General features: G+C 38.8%; 1 protein-coding gene across 2 annotated transcripts in view; it reads left to right on the forward strand.

Annotated features, from left to right (window-relative positions):
• The window catches only part of ITPRID1 (ITPR interacting domain containing 1), a 115,810-nt gene that overhangs the window by 40,527 nt on the left and 57,772 nt on the right, over positions 1 to 17,511 (forward strand). For both annotated transcript variants that reach the window (XM_070616190.1, XM_008522287.2), the window contains exons 5-9: positions 5,103 to 5,154; positions 7,143 to 7,229; positions 9,198 to 9,400; positions 12,544 to 13,112; positions 17,389 to 17,446. In XM_070616190.1, the coding sequence (XP_070472291.1) occupies positions 5,103 to 5,154; positions 7,143 to 7,229; positions 9,198 to 9,400; positions 12,544 to 13,112; positions 17,389 to 17,446 (969 nt within the window). The remainder of the gene's footprint in view (positions 1 to 5,102; positions 5,155 to 7,142; positions 7,230 to 9,197; positions 9,401 to 12,543; positions 13,113 to 17,388; positions 17,447 to 17,511) is intronic.

The following is a 17,511-nucleotide window of genomic DNA, read 5'->3' on the forward strand; positions in this document are numbered from 1 at the left end:
AGCCTGAGCGTCAGGGAGAATGAAGCGCCTCTTTCTTTGTAAAAATAAAGGTTAATAATTTGCCAACTGAGACAAACCCTGCTGACTGCCTCTTGCCTTGGTCATGCAAGAGTTAAATGTACAGAAAGCTACAGAATGCTATTATTTTAGAGCCCTGTGAAAATGTAATTTGATTAGTCTATTGGACGATATTCCAAAGAACCAAATGTCTTCCATGAATCAGTCAGAAATGCTTAGGAAAACCAAAATAAAAAATGCTTTCTAAGCCAATAAAGGTGCTAATTAGTGCCTTCTGCATATCTCACTACATCTTCTCCAGTAATACATTTTGCAGGGTTAAGTGCGGTGTCTGCTGCTTCAGATGGCAGAAGTCCACCTAACAGTAGGGAGGGTGGCTGGAGACTCAAGTACATAAAAGGGAATCAGAACTGGCATGTTAACCCATGCAATGGGCTGTATTGAGTAGAGCAAGGAACAGTTTTTTCTTGCTTTAATTCTCCAAATCAACCCTTCTGAAACTCAGGAATAGTAGGGCCTTAATTTTTTTTCTTTTTTCATCCCTCAATGCTTTTAGAGAGTAAAATCTGGTTTCAAAGACCTAATAAGGGTATCTTGGAAGGGGAAAAAGTTGGAGAAAATATTGAAAGCAAGCAACTAGAGAAGTGAGTGAGGAATTAGAGAGGCCGTAGCAAGCATGGTTTTATGCGGTGAATAGAGGCCGTCTACCAATTCTACCTGGGGCAGCCTCAAGCCTGGTGCCTGCAGAAGCTTGAGGAAATCCAGGGTAACAGGAGCAGTTGGTTTATCCCCTTGTGGCATTCCCTAGGTGTCAAATTTTTGCTGTGATCAGAGGTAGCAGACCCAGGAGCCAGGCAGGGAACCACTAACGGACCAAGCAGTCAGAACAGAGACTGCAGAGATTTGCAGAGCATGTTGCTCTCCGCTTGAAGAGACCTGGGCTGGTGCTGCTGGACCTTCTGAGGTCTAAGGAAATTCTAGGAATCCCAGTGCTTGGGAAACTGGGCCACCAGCTTGTGCCTCTTGGTTCAGGTTCATTATTGAAAACAGGCAAAGGGAAGCAAGGACCTGACCCTGACTAGCACGTCCTCAGGCTCCAGGAAGTTTACCTTACAAATTAGAAAAGTGGAAAAAACCAAAAACTAAACTAAAACCAAAAGAACTATCCGACAAGCAAGGAATCACAGTTTTACATTGTCCTGTGCAAGACTCTCAAATGCCTGGGTCCAAATCTGGCAAGGCCTATCACTGCTCCCCCGGTCACCACATCCCAGGAAGTGAACACAGTGACAGGAGAATGCTCCTTGGTCTCCAAGGACCCAGGGAGCCAGGACTGCAAAAAGGAAATCAAGCAGTGAACCTAATTAATTTTTAATAATTTTATTACAACTTTTAAAAAACAACCTTATTCTGTGAGTTTAAAAAATTATATCGATTTTCCCCGGCTTGGTTTTCTCCAGAATCTAAGCTTGGCAGTAGAGAAGGCTATGTGTCTGAATGTATTGGATGGAGATAGACATTTGAGCCATTTTAAACAAAATCAAGAAGAGTATAGGAGCCCAACAAAGGATGTAAATCCTGTATCTGTACATTAGTGAGGATGGGATTCAGGTAGGGGTTCAAACATCGCACCCATCCCTATTGTCAGGAATGGCCAGGCCTTATGAGGCGCTGTAAGGTAGAAGATGAGAAAACCCTTTCCTCAGCTGGTACTAAAACTGTGTAAGGCTTTCTATGTCTCGTCAGACAAGAAAACTCCCTGCTGTGACCTAGCCCGGTCCGCTTCGCACATTCCCTAGAAAACACGTGGCCTTAGGTTTCCTGGCAACCAGATTGCTCCCGAACATCAATGGCAGGGCTGCAGGATGTGGTCCATGGAATGTGGCTCCTGGATCTGCGTGGGTACTAGAATCTCATGAAGATGCCCTTGGTGAAGGGCTACAGATTTTTCTGGATAACTAGATTTTCTGCAGGGCTAGGGTTTTTGAAAACTCAGCAAGGCTGGGCTAACTCTTCTCATCAATATCTGAAAATGGATCATTTCCTCTCTGACAGTTTGAGCAATTCACTGTGGCCACAGTGCCAGACCTCTGGCCTGAATATACACCTTCATTCATACCTTCTACGAAATCCAGAGCAATAGTGGACAACCATAAAAGACTGAGGCAGTGGCAAGAGTGGTGGTACTGGCAGAATATGCAGCCAAATGTCCTAGGACCATGGAACGTTTTGGAGAGAAGAGGTGCTCAGAACTCCAGAATTCTCTGGATGAGCCAGCCAGGCACAGGAAGGAGCCTGCCTTTGTGAGAGCAGTACATGGAGGTGGTGGTGGTAGGAAGGAGGGGCAGGGAAAAAATAGAAAAAATTTGCTTACAATAATAAACATTTATTTTACCTTCCATTTTGGGCAACATTACTTGATTCATTATGGCATCAAGTCATTACCATATGACTGTCAAGAAATTATACTGTGCTTGCATCTATAATATGATTAATAAAGTGGCAAATAGGCTTTCTCTCATGTGACAACTTCAATCAGTTGGCAGTGGCTTTATAGTTTGAGACACTCCGAGACTGAGTGAGTCGAGTCACAGCGCTGCAGTGGATTAGCAATGTCTGCCTAGGTGAGAGGTTTGGTCCTGAGTAGTTTATATTTTTCAAGCTCTGCATCTTGGAGGTGCCTCATAGGGTGAAGGAAGAGCTAGATGGGAGAACACTGTCAGAATAGCCTCCTTTTTATCTATTTAGAGTATTAGAACTTTGCAAAAGGATTCCTCTGCTAAAACCCAAAGTTTTAAAACCACTGATGTAATGGACAAAAAAAGAGACTGGAGTTTGGTTCTAAATTCCTTTCTAACTTGGTCCATAGGTTTGAGTCAGATATTTTTACTTCCATGAATATTTGTCACCAGATGTCACATAAGACATTGAAGAGATGGCAGATTTGTATTATAATAATGATCATTCACCTTGATATTCCATCCTTGGCAGTGGCTCCCTAGAATGTTTTATAAAGCAGTTATATATTTTCTTCAAGTTAGCGATTTCAAAAGTTTAGGTATGCACCCCCAACTTACTGTTTTTCTCAAAAACCCACTCATAAAGTTTATTCTAAACAAAGGATGGCAAATGAGCTTCGTCTCATTCAATCAACTGTTAGCGGCTTTCCTGGCAATTTTGAGAGCCTAGCTAGGCTCCATGAGAAATTGATTAATGATGTCTGCTGTGGGAGCAGGATGAGGAGAAAAGCACAAATACCATTTATATCTCTACTCTGTTTTTAAAGCTTTATCACATATTTATATTTTTCACCCTTTGTGACTCTTGTGATGATAAAGTTCCACTTGTTTTGTAGGGCATTAATTGTATCTGTTGTCTCGCTACCTCTTTAAAACATAGTCATGTATTTCTGGGCTTAGCAAAGAGTCCACTATTTGCTCACACCTCCATAAGACACCTCTAGTCTTTTTTCTTCTAGACTAGTGTTCCTTTTCCATTCGGCAGGGTCACTGAGTCTTTGAAAAAACAGCTGAAAACTATGGGTATTCTTATCTCCACTCCAAAAATTTGGCATTCAGAGACAAGTTCACAGATACCTTGAGATCTATTCATAGATCCCTACTCAGACAAGAACTCTGGCTCCAGACTGGAGAGCCGTTTACTATTTTCAGCCTTCTTACATATGTTTCAGTCATTCAGATTTGTTTTTCCAAAATTTCTCCCAACCTGTATTATCTTTCTTATGGTGGAAAACTTCACATTCTCATAGAAGTGTAGGGTCGCCACTCTTCCCAGTTTGTTTAGGTCAAACATTTGCACCCAGGAGAGCCACAAGGGAGAGGAAATGGGGAGACTGGTGAACCTTCTGAGGAATTGGCCCACATTCTGGACATTTCCTTCTGCCGCTGTCTTCCCCAATGCTATGTCATGACACAGGTTCTGAATACTACAATGGCCCCCGAATGGGCCTCTCTGACATCCAATATTTAGCTCTTACATTCTGTCCCCAACCACACTAAGCAGGCAAATGGACCTTCAACATTATCCTTCTCACATTTATTTGTTTGCTCAAAAACCTTTCATGGTTTCCCTTGTCCTGACACATACATATAAACTCCTCTTTCTGGTTTTCAAATAAGCTACAAGACATTCTGTTGGCAGTATGGTGTTTTGAAAAGAAACAGCAGCAACAAAATAAAATAAGCTGTGGCATCCTGCTGGTCATAGGAAATTTATTTAACCTCTCTGAGCCTCAGTTTGCCCCTCTGTTAAGTGGGGATTAATAATACCTATTTATTGGATTTGTTGTGAGAATTAAAAGAGATTCTGCATGTAACATGCTCAGCACATTGCCTTACACAAATTTAATGATAAATAAATAGTAACTATTATTGCTGTAATCAATAATAAAGGCAATGATAAATTTCCGGATCTGCTACTTTTGACTGTGCGATCATGGATTCATTCCTTTATGAATCTCAGTTTCCCCACCTGAAAAATAAGGATAGATCCTAAATTATAAGGTTGTTATAGGGATTGGATGATATGGATTAAAATCATGAATTGGATTTATTCATGATTGAAATGAATAGAAGATGCTCAATAAATGCTGGGTCTTTCATGTATTCTTTTGTTGGTCCCCATCCTTACTCCTCATCCTTTTATACCATGAGAGAGTATTTCAAAATGCTCTATGATCTAATCAGACTAGCCCTGTTACTGTCCTTTAGACACTTGCTATAGACACTCTGCTTTCACAGCAACACCTCTTTTCCATCCATCAAATTATCCCCTTTCTTGAAAATCCTAGATAAGTACTGTGCTTCCTCCATGAAACCTTTGCTGGCTATCTCATTTGCCACTGACTTCCCTCTTCACTCAGCAAGTACCAGCTTTCTTCAAGTGCTGGTCAAACTATTTAACCATTGACTACATTCTGCCTTGTTCACTGCAGCGCTGTGTTGTATGTCAGGCCTATACAGTCTCAAATATGGAAATAAATCCCCCATTGGTTCATTTGAGAATGAGAAAATCTTCCATGAGATAAAAGGAAATTAAGCTCATCTCCCCTTTTTTTGTTGCAGTTTCTTTGTATGAACAAGGAATGGTTCAAATGACTGTGAAAGACTATATGAGGTAGGTGGTAGAATCAGTGTTACTTCACTCCAGTGTTTCACAGCCACCTCTTTCAAAAAGGAAATGGAAGTAAGGAAGTTTCTTAAGAATGCCATGAATGTTGGGATCTTGTCGCTGCTTTGGCCCCAGTGCCTAGAATGTTTTCATTAGCCTTACGAGAAACAGAGGTTCATTAAATGTCAAAAAGGAGAAAGCAAATTAAATCAACAAATGCTGATGTGGGAGGGGAATTTAATTTAGACATATGCATAAATGGCATTCTACTACAATTCAACTGTTCATAAAGACCTGTTCGTAAGAGTTACATTCATATTTTCACATTATCAACGTTATTAATCATCATGTTATTTGTTGAACAATTCCCAATGCTAGGTAGAAAGCAGTGAGGGTCTCTTAAGATGAGGATAGGCTAGGTCTCAAAGTGGTCCCAAACAGCAACATCAGCATCACCTGGGAACTTAACAGAATTGTACGTTTCCAAGCCCCATCCCACACACTCTGAATCAGAAAGCCCAGAGGTAAGGTTCAGAAGAAATCCGTGTTTTTGCAAGCCCTTCGGGTGATTCTAAGGCATACTCTAGTTTAAGAACCACTGGAATAGACTGTGACCTTTCTGAGACTGGGAACTCTGCTTCCCATGCTTCAGCCACCCTTGCCTTTTCAGGATAATTCCAACTAGTTGAAAACCAAATATTCAATATTGAACCCCTCCAACTCCTACCGACTCACACCTAAAAGGCTACTTTTTCACAGTTTTTCCCTCTTAAAGAATTAGCTGTTTTTGCTTCTCACAGAATCATAGAGCCATGAGGCACCACAGAAATCTCTCAACCAACTCTCTCAGTTTGTTGAAAAGGAAAATGAGAAGAAAGGTCAGTGACTTACTTGTGCTCACATGGCTTGATTAGAACTGTTATACACATGGATTCTTCCGGATTCAAAACTAGGGCAGTTTCTGGGTAGCTCTGCTGAACCTTACAAAACAAAGTCTGAGCCACAATCCCGGAGTGAAACAGAAATCCTGGCAGGCCTAATACAGACCGAGGTGAGGCAGTAAGTGAAAGGCTCTATTCTGCCTGCCTTCAAGGCTTCCAGCAAGTTCACCATAAAAACAGTCTTTATTATGCCAAAACATGCACTTTCTTGGCCTTAATGCAGAGCAGCAATTGAACAAAGAAGAGGCAGGGCCAAGCTATTCTTACTACATGTGGACAGGACTAAAGCAAATTCAGCAGCCCAAATAGGATAACTCGGTCTCCTTGGGAAAACTGGTATCTATATTGCATTCTTTGATAAATTCCAATTTTGTGCCAACTGGCTGTTATATTTGACAAGGCTAGATGTGTCTATCATGTATCTGAGCTGTATAAAATTGAACCACATTATAACAGGGTTCCATTCTGTTTAGAAGCACTCTCAAATGACTTGCAATGCAAGCCTATTTAGATAGAGTGACACTCAGTTTTGGGGAGTAAAGGAGTTTGTAACTGTTGCATATGGATGGCTGTAGGAGCCCTGGAGACAGCACTGAGAGACTGTTAACCATGCAATATGAAATCCTTCACCATTATGAGAATTAATGCAGAGTCGCTTCAATGGCTGCTTGCTGTACCTGTTTCATCGCATAATTTTAACTTCTTCCTGAAAGTTGGTGCCTAGCGAAGCTGTGTTCCTGAAAGGTTCCCCAAAGATTTGCCATCTGTCAAAAGTGAGACATTCTGTCACCTTTATAATGAGCACTAGCGGGCACCTAACACTTAAATTCTCACACCTTCTGTAACACAAACGCTCTTGAAAAGAGGAGCAGCTCCTTGTTGTGTGCTCTCTCTTCTTCAAAGGCATGGCCGTTCTGAGATTATTAGAAATGAAGAGGAAATGCAGATGTTTGCTCTGGAAGGGAAAGATTCACAATGACCTCCCGGGGCACGATCTAAATCGACACATCTCATCTCGTCCTTGGTATTTCCCTCCCTCCCACCCCACTGTAGATCTTTGCATCAGTTTTCAGAAACTCCCACTCTATCCAGAGGGACCAGCTTCAACTCTTGCCATTCTGCTGCAAGTATACCACAAAGGTATGTGATTTCCAGGCACTTTTCATCCAGAGAAATCATTCTGTGCAACAATGGATTCCATGAAATTATAAATAAGCACTTGAGAAATACTTGTTGAATGGATGGATGAGAGAATGAATAAAGGATTTCTAAGCTCCAACAATAAGGACCTGTTCATAAAACAGAACAAGACACAATATAAAATAGTCAGTGAAATTAGACTAAATATCTGTTAATGGGGAGGCCAAATAAACCATTGGCCCACTCATTGTATGGAATTCAATACAGTGATAAAAGGAATAGGTAGTGATATGTACACTAATTTAGTAATTCATATTTTTAAGGGAAAAAAGCAAGATGCAGAAAGACACATAGAGTATGTCACTATTTATAAAGCAAACAAGTGAAAACTATGCAGTATGCATGTAACTATGTAGAAAAATGTCTGGCAGGATACACATAAATTTAGCAGGAAGGAGGTCAGGATTGGTGGGAGTAATGGCCAGGGAGAGAGAGAGCCTTATGTGTAATATTATAATTTTTTAACAAGATGAGGGTATTTTCTGTATTTCTTGCAGAATTAAATATAAATAAAAAAGAGTTAATGATATTGAAAACACGTTTAACAACAAATCAATCAATAATTACATTCTTGGCCATAAGACTGTAAGCCTTTGCAAGGCAGGACTATGTCTTCGTTCCTTGTATGCCTTGGGTGCCTAGCAGAGAACTTAGAACATGATAGATGTTCAATAAATATTGATATAAGATAAAATTTGTACAAGTTCCATAAGATAGATGAAATATTTCACGTACAATTCAGATTTCTTACAAGAATTCCTTTCTCCCTTGAACCTCCTATACTATGATATCAAGTGATTTGTACCCCCAGTTCTTATATTTTTTCCAATGATTAAGATATCCTAGCTGAGCCCTTTAAGGTCCACTGTAAGTGTTCTTGGTTTATCTTTTCTTCCTTGATGGAATCAAGAGGCAAAGCACTAGATACCTCCGTCACATTAGAGCGTGTGAACATGATGTTGGGTGATGTCCTGTAAGTGGGCCTGCCAGTGAGACTATAGGCGGCCATTGTTGAATGTGTGAACGGCTAAATAAATGAATTGTAATGAATCCAATTTAAATGATGGAGTCATGAAAGTAAAATTATCCAAACTATCTCAAATAAGCTCCTTAGTGTTGCATGCAATGTAAAGGCGAACAAACTTCAACAAAAGAACCCAGCAAACCCAGGAAAACCTCCTCAGAAACTCTGATTCCCACAGAGTCCATGAGTCTGAAAAAGCCCATAGCAAGTCACTGAGAAGTTGAGTAATTGGGAAGTGAGTTGATATACATAAATATAATTTCCAGGTAACTGAAGATTGTCATTTTAACTGCCAAAGCTGGACAAAACAATTTGATGAAAGCACTTCTTCCTTCTCAGCCAAGTCCAAAAAAATACAGAACATATTTTAACCCTACCTAGGAACTTCAAATCATTATTTGTAAACGTCAGACCTTGTAGTCTGCATTTAGTGATATCTTCAACAGTCTTATGTAGCCAAGGATGTCCCAGACTGATACTCTTTGAAAATATTCTGCTTTGAGTCTGCTGTTTACAGTTTGTTTTCTGTTTCGTATTGCCATCAATTACCATCTCGTTGTGGTTGTCAGTGCACTGCCTCTGGCTTCTGCCCCACAATCTCCCTGACATATCTAATTTAACATTTGCCTATTGTGAAATGGAAAGCAGAATAAGCAAATTCACTAGTATCGCACGTAAGGTTCAGGCAAGCAATCCCTAAGGGGGTTATGAACTGTCCTTTAAGTAAGTATATATGAGCTCTAGTAAATGCCCCGTCTGTTTGCCTATTCAGATTCCTCTTCCACTTAATTTCTGGAAGATTGGGTGGTTGAGGTGACTAGAAAAAAATGGCTTTTGGTGAAGTGAACTGTAACCAGATAAAGATATTCATATTTTTACCACAGCGTTCCTGAATGGCTGGAATTTTGGGAAAAAGATCCAGTGGAGATTCTCTTGGATCTGGGGTTTGGTGCTGACGAGCCGGACATCTGCACACGAATCCCAGCCAGATTCCTGGGTCGTGGCTCAGCAGCCAGAGGAATCAATATCCGTGTTTTTCTTGAAGCTCAAAAGCAGCGAATGGACATTGAGAACCCTAACTTGTACAGTAAGTGAGGACCCCGTGGCATCCGAATCTCGGCAATGGCACTGAGCGGGCAGATGAGCCTCAATATGAGGAGGGATGGTCCGGGAGATAGTGCAGTAGCAATCAACCCCTCTATCGCTGTGGCTTAAAAGAGCAAAGTTGATGTTTTGATCACTTGACATGTCCACTGCAGATTGGTGTGTGCATTAGGGAAGGTGTGTGTATCTGCTCCATGTTGTTTTCATTCATGGACTTGGCCCCATCATCTGGAACATCGCTGGTTGCAATAGCAGAGAAAAGGTGGAAATGGAGAACTACATTTGACTCTTAAATCCTTCTGCTCAGATTTTATGCACGTCAGGTCTGCTCAGATTTTGTTGTCCAATAGAAGTCATGTGGCCACATTTAACGCTAAAGGGGTGAGAATGTGCAATCCTACCATACGTCCAGAAGGAAGAAAACTGACAAGACTGGTGAACAGCACTAACGTATACCATAGTCACATGCCCAGGAGGCAGAGAAACCAGGATCTGACAAGGCTTATCAAGAGTCACTAGGGGAAAACTTAGTTTCCTCATCTGTGAGACTTAGAACCACCATGAGCTATTAATCTGTCATATCTCCAGATTTTTGGATTAATTATGCCTAAACCTTTTATTTATCATGCATGCGGCTGTTTTTTCCCCAACTGGTGGTCAATGGAGTACTTTTCTCTAGGACATTACTATGGATATTCTTGGGGTATGTGTACTATGCTCAAATAATTTGAGGGAAAGATGTCTTGCAGGATTTGTTCAATATGCTGAGGTGCTCTCTCAGTCTCCTAGAGGGGATGCAGTGCAGTGTTTTCAAAACCTCCGAAATAAAGAACCCCTCTTGGAAGAGCATTGAGGAACATCTCTTCTGTGGAATAGAGTTTGCAGAATTCTGGACTAGGGAAAATGGGAAAATTCTATTTCTGAAATAGGTTCCTTTAAATAAGTCAATTCACCAAAAGGAAAGTCAAGTGAGATAAAGTATTTCCCTCAAACAAATATCTTAGATTTTTTTCTTTTAGTTTCTGATTCCTCTGCTTTCAAGTAGATAAAATGGGTCTAAAAAATCTCAACAATGAGAATTTTTAAAAAGAGTATATAAATTTGGAAGTGCTGCATTGTAACATTTCTTTACCTTTTAGAATAAATTACTATTATTTTTTGTTGTCTTCTCCTTCAAGCCACAGGGAGATGCAAGTTCTGTGATCAGTTCTTCATTTGGGGAGAAAAACAACACTTGTCAATATTTGAGGAGCATTTGAGCTGATCTGTGAAGTAAACATTTTACAGATGAAATTGACACACGGATTATAGAGGAAGCAAGAGTTGGCCCCCAATCCGGTGATTATGGGCCCTTACTTATTCCCACCACTTAACACTGCTCTAACTAGCACTAACACTGTGCATAGTAACTATTCTCACTCAATACTTACCAGGACACTTTTGATTCAAGAAACCTGAGAGGGTCAAATGTAAAACAAAAAATAATAAAATTTGTTGGTTGTTCTAAAGACAGAATGGAAAAATATCTTATTCAAAGTCAATACAAAAGGTTCAAACTTGAGAGGATGGGAATCAATTGGTTCATTGTTCAATCTACCCAAAGGCAAAAAAAAATCCCACTCATCCAATGCTTCACATTATTGTGTTCTCTGAATTGACTGAACCAATTATATTGATAGGTTTTCTCTTAGTCTAAGTACAAAAATCTGCTATAGGATGGATGTTAAGACAATCGTAAAAGTAGACTTGTGTTGAGTCATAACTTTGGGCAAAAGGGATTTAGCCTCAACTAAAGCTGAATTTAGGGGGAAATGTAATGAGAATGCTTCTGAAAGCATCCAGAACATGAGAGTTCCTCCAGGTATTGAAAGAATATCACAGTCCTCTGTGAGAAGCCCATCACATTTTTTGGAGTAGAAGGATGAATAGTCAATATTTTTCCCTTTCAAGTGAAGGAAACAAATACCAGTATAGGATCATGGAAGAGTCAGTAGCATTGCCGTGATGGTGCAAACAACAGGATAGAGGACAGCATCCTTACCCACTAATGTGGCCTTTACCGTTGCTGAATTATGCAACCCTGCATGTTATTGCTGGAGTTGAGAGAAGGCTGTGTAATAAAAACAAAATATTCTTTTTCCATTACTTTGGTTTTATTATCTGGAGATAGCAAAAATGTTTTTCACCACTTTTTTTCAAAGTGACAATGTGTCCCCACATTAGCTCTTGCTGCATTAGGTACCCCCAATATGCTAATTGTCAATACTTGCATATTGCCTAAAAGATTGAGACCAGACCATCCAGAAAGACATACAAGTTGAAGAGCTGGTTTCACAGAGAATGGGTTTTCACATTAATGACTATCTTCTCTTGGAAGACTGAGGACATTATATTCCTGTCCTGAGTCTTGCACATTTATAATTTTAACAAATGATATTTATATAGCATTTTGTTTTTCACAACAAATGTGAGATACGTAACACAGGTATTGTTACCCTCATTCTCCACATGAAGAAACTGACCATTTACCGTATTCCTGACAAAGGGCTGAGCATCATATATCTATTAATTCATTTACTTTGTGGTCACACTTCCAGTGAATGGTTGACCTGGGATTTGGAGTCATGCCTTCTGACTCCATACGCCATGATCTTTCCGCACTCCCTGGTGACAGTATGGATGGAGATGATGGAGGCAATGATGAGGATATCTACCACCTAAAACTGTGGAAGAATACTCGAGTTCAACTCATATGAAAGAGCTGGGCTCACTCTTTGACGTTTAGTTTAATACACAAGATTAAATTCAAGATTCATCCTTGCCTATAGTTTTTATGGATTCATATGTAACAACTATAGGTATATATAACTCTATATAGTTATGCATATTCAACAAAATATAAAAGGTATTTCCTTTCCCCATAACATAGTGATATCTCATTATGCAGGGGAAAATACCTCCATAATAACCAGTGGCATGTACTGAGAACAACTGGAGTTCCAAAAGCTTAAAGTCCTTCCCGTCTTGAAAATCACACGTTAATGAACTTCTTGAGTTTTGACTACATTAATGCAATTTCACTGAAAAGACCCAGTCTAAAAATTGTGTATTCCTTGTGTTGTTCAGGCCGTTTCCGACAGTTGGAAATTCTGGACCATGTGGCCAATGCCTTTTCATCTTTGCTGAATGATGTTAACATTCTGCAAAACAAAACTGAAGAGAAAGATGAAGGAAAAAGTGTGCAAAGAACCTCAGTGAGTGGAGCTAAAGAGCATCAGAGAAGAATGGGTGAACTTTTCAGGAGAGCTTCAAAGCAAAACCTTAGGAGGGATTGTAGCCCAGAAGCATCAGAGTCATTGAACATGAGGGACAGATTTTCCATTCCCTCTGCAAAACCAGGAGAGTGTGGAACAGAGTTACCAGCTGGGACAAACAGCTATGACCACAGTCATTTGTCTCCTTCCGCAGAGCATCAGTCTCCCCAAACCTGTGTTGACTTGGTACCTCATCATCCTCCCCAAGCTCTTCTGAGCAAGACTCACTCATCCATGTTGGCCAAGAATGCTCATCCTTCCAATGTGTCTGAGAGGTCAGTCAAGGACAGAACTCCAAAGGAGAACTCAATTCAGACTAACAAGCTTAAGAGCTTGTCTCGTCTTGCGGGCAAAGCACCAGACTCCTTTGAGATGGAAGAGGTCAGTGTTGTCCCTATGTGCTCAACTTCTAAGGAAAATAACCCTTGCCAATGCATCTTTTGCCTTCCAGCCCTCATTTAACTTCATCTTCCATCTCCTCAGCATTACATCTCATTGTTCCAAACTCCTCTTTAGTCTAGGATATCTAAGGTCATTCTAGTTTCTTCAGTCAGAACTACACTAGTATGAAACCAGCCTTTGTTTTCAACTATTCCTTTTCCTTTTCTTGTTCACAATTGAATCCGTGGGTTATTTCTGACTTTGCTTTTGCTCAGTGTTTAACTATGCATCTCATGTTTTTATCTTCTCCCTAACTTTCCATGTTTCACCTTCTTTGAGGGTCAGTTCAACTACTTCCCACTCAGTGAAACTTGCCCGCCGCTCCCCCTCTGTGTTCTCATAGGCTTGGCAGGGACAGCTTGTTGTGGAAGAGACTGTGTGTGTATGTTGTGTGTGTATGTTATGACATCTCCCCCACAAGACTGTCACCTCCTTGAGGACCAGATTTTGCTCTCAAGGGGTGTGTCTTAGAAATATTTCCCCTGCGATGCCTAATGCAGAACCTTTGACAAAGACATGGGAACTGGGGTTTGGTTTTGATTTTATGAGATTAGTATCTTGTTTGTTAGCTTTGAGATTTATTGATATTTACATAGCTTGACCTCCATTTCGTGTGTTCTCTGCTCCTTCATCCCCATCTTCTTCACTCACTCATGCTAATTTTCACCCTCATTTAGATGACATCTTTATCTGTACTTCTCAATCTTTTAAAAAAAATGTATATACATTTTCACTCATTTCTCTATGCTTAAATATAATTACCAGGAAGTACAGAAGAGAAAGGCTTTTCCCCTCTTTCCAGGTAAATTATCCAGAAGTGTGGCAGGATATTTATATGCAATATAGGCACCTCTCCTTTGAGCCCTCTGCATGCAAAGCACTCTGATGGGCTGCGGGGCACAGACTCTGCCCTCAAGGGAACCACAGTGCAGTGGCAGGGATGGGCACAGCAATCAATAACATGGTAAGGACAGTGACAGCTTTACTGATAAATTTTTATGTCACTATAGACACATGTTTGGGATATCTGGGGAGCAAGAAAAGTGGTTCTTAACCAGCCAGGGGGCTGAAAGGATTAAGGAACTAATAGGAAGGAAGGCTTAACCAGAACCTTAAAAGAAGAACGAGAGTTAGATGAATATGTCTATTGATAGCCCTCCCCACCCACAAAGATAAAAGTTTCCTCAAAATATATAGCTACTAATGATCTTCATGTCTCTGTATATATGTTTATATGCACATATGTTGTATGTCAAAAATTATTTTAAGATCCTTAAAATGTTAATGCAAATTTAAAGCAGTAGCTTAAAAATGAATAAAAATTATAAATAGAGGAAATGAACAGACCTTTGGTCAAGTGCCCTGATTTGAAGATAAACTGAGATGGCACTAAAAAAGAGTATTTTCTTTTCATTCACTCTTGCAAAGATTAGTTAATTACCAAACTAATAGTTAAATTACTGTAAAGAGTATCAAGAAAATCTGCAATTCATTAGTCAGGCTGCCCTATTACCCAGGATGCAAACAAGAAATTTCACCAAACTCCAGCCCATCGGCAAGGCTCGTTAGACTCTTCTGTCCCCTTACTAAGATTTTTCTGCTTCAGACTAGACTGACTTAGAGGAAAATAATGTTCATTGTACGTCATCCATATGTGAGAATACAGGGAGAGGTAAACATCACATTCAACATAAAGAACTAGGAAGAGACAGTCAGTCCTTGTATGATATACTTTCAAATATTCTTAAATGACAATTATTCAAGGACAACCTTTGTTAGTACTTATGGGGATGGGAAGGAAGAACAGAGATACCAAAATAATACAAACTCACATGTTTTTTGCCACATAGTAGGTACTCAGTAAATGCTTGTAAGTAAATTAACATTAAAAGTGCCTGATAATATTAATTTAGTCTGTGGGTGGCTTTCATAGAAAAATGGAACATTCTGTTGAACTTCATGGCCAACTTCACTTATGTTGCTTCCTGAATATCCACTCAGATTTGTGTGTGTGAGAGGCTGTATGTGTATCTAAGGCAGAGAGAGCCCTCAAAATTATATAAAAGAAATTTCCCACTTTAATTTTTTGTTTTTCTAAAAAATATATTTAAAATACTACATCCTCATCACACAGACTGGGGGGAAAATATTTGTTTCGCTCAATAAAAATGGATGAGTAAATGAAGCTTGGGTGGGTTGCATCTTAAATGGGAGCTAATGCCAGATTTAATAGTCATTTTTCAATGGCAAATTTAAAAGCTCAATTACAAGAAATGCAAAATATGTGTGAAATTGGTAGATTTTCATGGCATTTAAAACATGAGCCAACGTACTTAAATATCTAGCTATCAGAATTTCAACTATGATTGGCCTAATTTTGCCTCCAGATCAATTTATGATGTTTTCCCTAAAGTCTTCCTAAAGGCTGAATTTGGCAATATTTGGCTCATGTCTCAGAATTATGATTCCAACAAAAATTGGGCATAGATTTTTAAAATCAACATATTTTTTCTGTTTAATTTTACTTAGTCAAACTGAGTCTGTTCCTTTTTTTTTAATTTCAAAACATATTAAGAGAATTTAATACTTATGAAACTTCTGCAAATGTAAACTCAAGGCAGGAAGCTCCTTTATATCTACAGGTAAAACATCTTTAACCTGCCCTCTCTCTTGCATATGGAGATCCTGCTCTCCAGGACTCACATGTAAGAATGTTACCCATATTGTTAAACAGTGTCAATTGGCATCTTGAATAGGAGGGAAATGTTTCAAAAGTTATAACTATTTCTTTGTTTTTAAATTTATTGATAAATGTGAGTCAGGTGAAAAACCCAGGAATACACCTGGTTTGCATTTTAAATTATTGGGACTTTTTTTAGTTTTGTTTTTTTTACAATAGAGAATATGTACTTTACATTGCACTGACGGGATTTTTCTCCATGATGATGGTCACAGAAAAAGAATTTTCTTCTTGTACTTGAAAATTTATATGATACAGACTGGTTTGAGTTGCGTTACAAAACCAATAAAAATAATGTTAAGAATTATGTCCAATTAATTACAAGTATAAAGTAACTTCTTTGAAGAAAAGAGATGAAGGATTAAAAGGAGGGAATGAATATTTTTCTTACATTGCTGAGCTTTATCCTCATGGTTCTCTGTTTATTCCTTGGTTAAACGTCATTTTTGGCCACATGTACCACAAGGTTTAAAACATTTATGTCCTTTGATTCAGTTTTCAATATTCACACATCAACCTCAAATAAATAATATGACATGTAGAAATAGATTTAAGTACAAGGATACTTATTTCAGCATTATTTCAGTTTGCAAAATTTAGAAAACATTCCAATATTGGGAGAATTGTTAAGTAAATTAATGTACCTTCAAAATATGGCCAATTGTGCAGTCATTAAAGATGGTGTTTTCAAAGAAATTTATCATGTGAGAAAAAAGTTCCTCCTCCAAACTGTCAGTGAAAAAATTTGATGACACAACTACATCCATAATAAATGTATTAAAAAGAAAACCTGCAAAGGTACAGTCCAAAATATTAACAGTAGCTGTTTTATCTTCTTTAACTTTTTATATTTATGAAATTTCTATAGTAAACTATATTATTATTTTTGAAGAAAAGTTTTTGTTTTGACAATAATTTTAATTATTCTTATTAAATTAGTAATATTTATTCATTTCTTAAAAGAATTTTAGAAGTAAATTCTGCTCTATCAATTGAGAAATCAAGTTTCTTGGAGCTGTCTAAGCTTTATATGTCTAAGCTGTCTAAGTTGTGAATTTTCTGAATTGCTCTCCCTAAATTTACCAAGTTGTAAATAAATTCCTTAAAGAGCTTACATAACTTGCTTTCTCCAAATATATTTAAAGCTCCTTAGGAACAACAAAACAAATCTAGAATGATAATATAATTATTTAAGTTCAGTTCAAATGCCACGTCTTCCAGGCAACACCTCTATTCCTCCCATTTGGAAGTGATCTTTCCCTTGGCCTCTCCGGAACTCCTTTAGTTGTTTGAATCTTTGTGAGTGCCTTCTACATGCCACCTGCCTGTAGCACACTGTAAGCTATTTGAGTTCAGAAATCGTGTTTAATCCTCTTAGCAGTAGCCAATAGGCACTTATTATATGTTGATTCAATAAATGAAGTGAATTTATTATGAAAACATTTTTAATGAGATTGATACATTTTGGTGCCTCAGGTCCAGAGCTTTGAAGAAGAGACTGGTAATCCTCTTGACGCGACTTCAGGAACTGTAGGTAAGAATTCATCAAGAAGTGCAAATTCATGAGTGGTCTTTGGGAAATAGAGTGTAAATAACTGG

Source organism: Equus przewalskii, chromosome 4 (assembly GCF_037783145.1).
Source record: "Equus przewalskii isolate Varuska chromosome 4, EquPr2, whole genome shotgun sequence".
NCBI classification, from domain to species: Eukaryota; Metazoa; Chordata; class Mammalia; order Perissodactyla; family Equidae; genus Equus; species Equus przewalskii.